The sequence below is a fragment of the Ruditapes philippinarum genome, unplaced genomic scaffold (assembly GCF_026571515.1).
Source record: "Ruditapes philippinarum isolate M1 unplaced genomic scaffold, ASM2657151v2 ctg1049_1_1_1_1, whole genome shotgun sequence".
Taxonomy (NCBI): domain Eukaryota; kingdom Metazoa; phylum Mollusca; class Bivalvia; order Venerida; family Veneridae; genus Ruditapes; species Ruditapes philippinarum.
The window spans coordinates 56,952-62,951 of NW_026864092.1; the positions used below are offsets into that span (position 1 = coordinate 56,952).

Here is a 6,000-nt window from a genome sequence, read left to right on the forward strand (position 1 = left end):
GGAAGTGCAATGCACAAGAACCATAACTCTACCTTGACTAATTACAGAGTTATTGCCCTTTGTTACTTTTCCTTGTCTGGGGTATAACTTGAAAACTTCTGGTTGGAATTCAAAACAACTTCATACAATTGTGAAACACAAGAATGGGAAGTGCAGTGCACAAGAACCATAACTTTTTCTAAAGTGATTACAGAGTTATTGCCCTTTGTTACTTTTCCATGGCTTTCTTTTGTCCGGACCATAACTTGAAGACTAATGGTTGGATTTCAATATAACTACATGCAATGGTCAAGCACATTGAGAGGAAGTGCAGTGCACAAGAACCATAACTCTATCTTGACTAATTACAGAGTAATTGCCCTTTGTAACTTTCCCTTGTCCGGGGCATAACTTGAAAACTACTGGTTGGAATTCAAAACAACTTCATACAATTGTGAAACACAATAATGGGAAGTGCAGTGCACAAGAACCATAACTCTATCTGAAATAATTACAAAGTTATTGCCCTTTGTTACTTTTCCATTGCTTTCTTTTGTCCGGACCATAATTTGCAGACTAATTGTTGGAATTCATTATAACTTCATACAATGGTCAAGCACATTGAGAGGAAGTGCAGTGCACAAGAACAAGAACTCCATCTTGACTTATTACAGAGTGACTGCCCTTTGTTACTTTTCATTGTCCAGAGCATGACTTGAAAACTACTGGTTGGAATTCAAAACAACTTCATACAATGGTCAAGCACAATAAGGGGAAGTGCAGTGCTCAAGAACCATAACTCCATCTTGACTAATTACAGAGTTATTGCCCTTTGTTACTTTTCCATTGCTTTTTATGTCCGAGCATAACTTGAAGACTAATGATTTGAATTCAATATAGCTTCATACAATGGTCAAGCACATTGAGAGGAAGTGCAGTGCACAAGAACCATAACTCCATCTTGACTAATTACAGAGTTATTGCCCTTTGTTACTTTTCTTGAAAACTACTGTTTGGAATTCAATACAACTTCATACAGTTGTCCATGACATTAAAAGGAAGAGCAGTGCACAAGAGCCATAACTCCATTTTGACGAAATACAGACTTACTGCCCTTTGATACTTTTTCCTTGTCCGGAGCATAACTTAAAACGTACTGGTTGGAATTCAAAACAACTTCATACAATGGTCAAGCACAATAAGAGGAAGTGCAGTGCACAAGAACTATAACTCCATCTTCAGTTTTTATAGAGTTATTGCCCTTTGTTCCTTTTCTTTGTCTTTCTAGACTTATTACTGAGTAATTCAATTAAAATTTATCAATGGCCAACCTTATTGAAAGGAAATGCAACATACAAGAACCACAACTATCTTTAATTGCCTACAACCATAACTCTATATTTCAATTTTTTTACAAGGTATTCTGTTACTAGTAACATCCTCATTTCCGAAGCAGTCTTGTGGGGGTATTAATCACATTTAGTGATATTTCTAGTTTATAATTGATAGAAACATAAACTTTGATGGAGTTAGTTGTCAGTTGGGTCAAGGTCACTAGTGCTAAAAATAGATTTTTACACATTTGCTCATACAGCCTTTATTAAGTGACAGATATATTTTATATTTGTGGCAGTTATGTTTCTATTTGTTGCCATCTTTTTTGTTAATCTATAGAAACTTTTAAAGTGTGCTGTTGCCAGGAAATGTGTTTTTCAACAAAAAATGACTTGTAAAGTAATATTGGTTGAATATTATGTAGGATATAGACGCAACAAACTGTGCTTGAAAAATGGAAAAACATGCTTAAAAAGTGCTATTGATGCAATACTTTAAATAGTAACACCTTAATTTTATGCATGGAATGCCCTCTTTACGATATTACACTTAAGAGGTTAGTTTTCGTATCAAATTAGCGATATTTTCTCTAGTATTCTCGCTTACATGCAGTAATCAATAAAGCATTCAGACCTTGCAACAAAAGTTGCTTGCAAAAAGGTTAATTCAAAGAAATATTGACATATACAACAGAAAACAGATTTCAATTGGTACATTTTACAGATCTTTAACTGCTTTAAATTAGAGCTAAAAGTTCCGGTTTTCCAGGTCTGTACAGCGGTACGTACTGCAGATGTCTCGTACCACGGTTTACCTGTATACTGGTAAACCGCGCACCTTTAGATCTTAATATTGATAATTGAATATATTGGTATGGACAAATGTTAATAATATGTATCCTCTCTGTTTAAAAAAATATTTTTAACGGGTTATTGTAATGCCGAAGTCGGCGGGCGGGCGGGCAGGCGTCAACTTTTGGTTTCCGCTCAATAACTTGAGTTTGCTTTGGCCTATTGACACCAAACTTGGTGTGTAGGTAGCTAATATCAAGAGGCAGCTTGGGATTGCTACCCAGGTGTCTGTGATCAAGGTCAAGGTCACTGTTACTAAAAATAGAAATTCAGTTTCCGCTCAATAACTTGAGTTTGCTTTGGCCTATTGACACCAAACTTGGTGTATGGATAGCTTATATCAAGAGGCAGCTTGGGATTGCTACCCAGGTGTCTGTGATCAAGGTCAAGGTCACTGTTACTGAAAATAGAAATTCAGTTTCCGCTCAATAACTTGAGTTTGCTTTGACCTATTGACACCAAACTTGGTGTATGGATAGCTTATATCAAGACGCAGCTTGGGATTGCTACCCAGGTGTCTGTGATCAAGGTCAAGGTCACTGTTACTAAAAATAGAAATTCAATTTCTGCTCAATAACTTGAGTTTGCTTTGACTTATTGACACCAAACTTGGTGTATGGATAGCTTATATCAAGAGGCAGCTAGGGATTGCTACCCAGGTGTCTGTGATCAAGGTCAAGGTCACTGTTACTGAAAATAGAAATTTAGTTTCCGCTCAATAACTTGAGTTTGCTTTGACCTATTGACACCAAACTTGGTGTATGGATAGCTTATATCAAGACGCAGCTTGGGATTGCTACCCAGGTGTCTGTGATCAAGGTCAAGGTCACTGTTACTAAAAATAGAAATTCAATTTCTGCTCAATAACTTGAGTTTGCTTTGACTTATTGACACCAAACTTGGTGTATGGATAGCTTATATCAAGACGCAGCTAGGGATTGCTACCCAGGTGTCTGTGATCAAGGTCAAGGTCACTGTTACTAAAAATAGAAATTTAGTTTCCGCTCCATAACTTGAGTTTGCTTTGACCTATTGACACCAAACTTGGTGTAAGGATAGCTTATATCAAGACGCAGCTTGGGATTGCTACCCAGATATTTGTGATCAAAGTCAAGGTCACTGTTACTAAAAATAGAAATTCAGTTTCCGCTCAATAACATGAGTTTGCTTTGACCTATTGACACCGAACTTGTTGTGTAGGTAGCTTATTTCAAGAGGCAGCTTGGGATTGCTATCCAGGTGTCTGTGATCAAGGTCAAGGTCACTGTTACTAAAAATAGAAATTCAATTTCTGCTCAATAACTTGAGTTTGCTTTGACTTATTGACACCAAACTTGGTGTATGGATAGCTTATATCAAGACGCAGCTAGGGATTGCTACCCAGGTGTCTGTGATCAAGGTCAAGGTCACTGTTACTGAAAATAGAAATTTAGTTTCCGCTCAATAACTTGAGTTTGCTTTGACCTATTGACACCAAACTTGGTGTATGGATAGCTTATATCAAGACGCAGCTTGGGATTGCTACCCAGGTGTCTGTGATCAAGGTCAAGGTCACTGTTACTAAAAAAAGAAATACAGTTTCTGCTCAATAACTTGAGTTTGCTTTGACTTATTGACACCAAACTTGGTGTATGGATAGCTTATATCAAGACGCAGCTAGGGATTGCTACCCAGGTGTCTGTGATCAAGGTCAAGGTCACTGTTACTAAAAATAGAAATTTAGTTTCTGCTCCATAACTTGAGTTTGCTTTGACCTATTGACACCAAACTTGGTGTATGGATAGCTTATATCAAGACGCAGCTTGGGATTGCTACCCAGGTGTCTGTGATCAAGGTCAAGGTCACTGTTACTAAAAATAGAAATTCAGTTTCTGCTCAATAACTTGAGTTTGCTTTGACCTATTGACACCAAACTTGGTGTATGGATAGCTTATATCAAGAGGCAGCTTGGGATTGCTACCCAGGTGTCTGTGATCAAGGTCAAGGTCACTGTTACTAAAAATAGAAATTCAGTTTCTGCTCAATAACTTGAGTTTGCTTTGACTTATTGACACCAAACTTGGTGTATGGGTAGCTTATATCAAGAGGCAGCTTGGGGTTGCTACTTAGATGTCTGTGATCAAGGTCAAGGTCACTGTTACTAAAAAAAGAAATACAATTTCTGCTCAATAACTTGAGTTTGCTTTGGCCTATTGACACCAAACTTGATGAATGGGTAGCTTATATCAAGGGGAAGCTTGGGATTGCTACCCAGGTGTCCGTGATCAAGGTTAATGTATTTAGTTTTCATGTTATAACTTGAGTTTGCTTTGACCTTTTGACACCAAAATTGCTGAGTGGCAGCTTTGGATTGCCACTTAGATCTCTGGGAGACAATAGAATTTTCAGCTTCTACTCAATAACTTCAGTGCACTTTGACCTATTGATTTCTGTCACATGAAAACTTGGGTCGTTGAAAACCTGCTTTTCGTCGCATTGCGGCGCTTCTTGTTGATTACTTTAAATTGTATTTACTTTAAACAAATTTGCAGTCGGGGATATTTGTCATGCCTACGGTGTAAAACAATAAAGCATTATTTTATATAAAACAGAATATAAAACCCACAGAAAGTAGTAATTTGAATGTTAAGACATATGTTTTGTTGACAAATCCTTTTTAATATTCTTTTTAAGATTCTTGTTCGAAGAAGTTCTCCTGCTATGAATATTCATCAAATGATTGCCAATTTCAAATGCTGCCCTCTAGATCTAGAGGAAGATATAAGGATTCAGAAAGAATTAAATGAATGGAAGGACTATGAAGCTGAAGTTGGTCATTTGAAAGATGAAATGACAGACATAAAAACAGATGTTTCCAGAATGATGAAGCACCTCGAGCAGATAAAAAGACGACAGTATTCAAGTTTGTTTCTGGATTTATTTTTGATAATTATGCCCCCCTTCAAAGAAGTGGGAGTATATTGCTTTGCAATTGTCTGTTGGTCAGTCTGTCTGTAGACCTAATGGTTTCCCATTGATAAATTAAAAACGCTTAGGCCTAGGTACTTCAAACTTTGTATGATGATTGCTCATGACCAGTAGATGACCTCTTTTGATTTTGGGGTCAAAGGGTATGTCAAAACAGTTTCTAATCAATAACTGGACAACCGACGGACCCATGACCTTGTGATTTGTGATAATGTTGTCATAAAATTGCTGCACACAACCTTTATGGTCACAATTACCTAGTGACTAGTCATGACCAATAGATAATCCCTATTGATTTTTTGGTCACTGAGTCAAAAGTCAGTAATAACAGCCAGACCACATCACTCATTAGTAGGGATGTCATTCTGAGTCCGGATATCCGAATGTTCGGATCATGATTCGCTGTCCGGAGCCAATTTGCTGATCCGGATGTTCGTAAAAAAAAATTCAGAATATTGAGAAAATGTGATAAAAAACATGCGTTGAGATATCGACATAGATGTGGTGTTGATACCATATTGTATAATTGTACTTTAGTTTTTTGACAATACACATCATAATCTCCACAGACCACAAAAAATCAATAATTACTGTAATAATTACGAGTCAGGTATTAGACACGTGGTAATTCTGTATTAAACACCAAACAAATTTAAGTTTTGTAGGATTCAAAATGAATATTCTAAGTCTTGTGGGATTGTCATCGGCAACGATGTTACATTTTTAGCTTGACTATTCGATAAGAATAAGTAGAGCTATTGTAGTCACCCGAGCGTCAGCGTCGGCGTAACCACTTATACTAAAGTTTTTGTAATAGTTCAAATATTTTCAAAGTCCATTGACATATGGCTTTGAAACTTTGCACACT

The 6,000-nt window shown here is 36.9% G+C and overlaps 1 protein-coding gene across 1 annotated transcript in view; it reads left to right on the top strand.

The window, feature by feature from the left end:
- LOC132724410 (uncharacterized) overlaps positions 1–5,677 on the top strand; it is a 53,577-nt gene extending 47,900 nt beyond the window's left edge. The window contains exons 4-5 of the mRNA XM_060709272.1: positions 4,839–5,067; positions 5,670–5,677. Coding sequence (XP_060565255.1) covers positions 4,839–5,067; positions 5,670–5,677 — 237 coding nt within the window. The remainder of the gene's footprint in view (positions 1–4,838; positions 5,068–5,669) is intronic.
- The last annotated feature ends 323 nt before the right edge of the window (positions 5,678–6,000 follow it).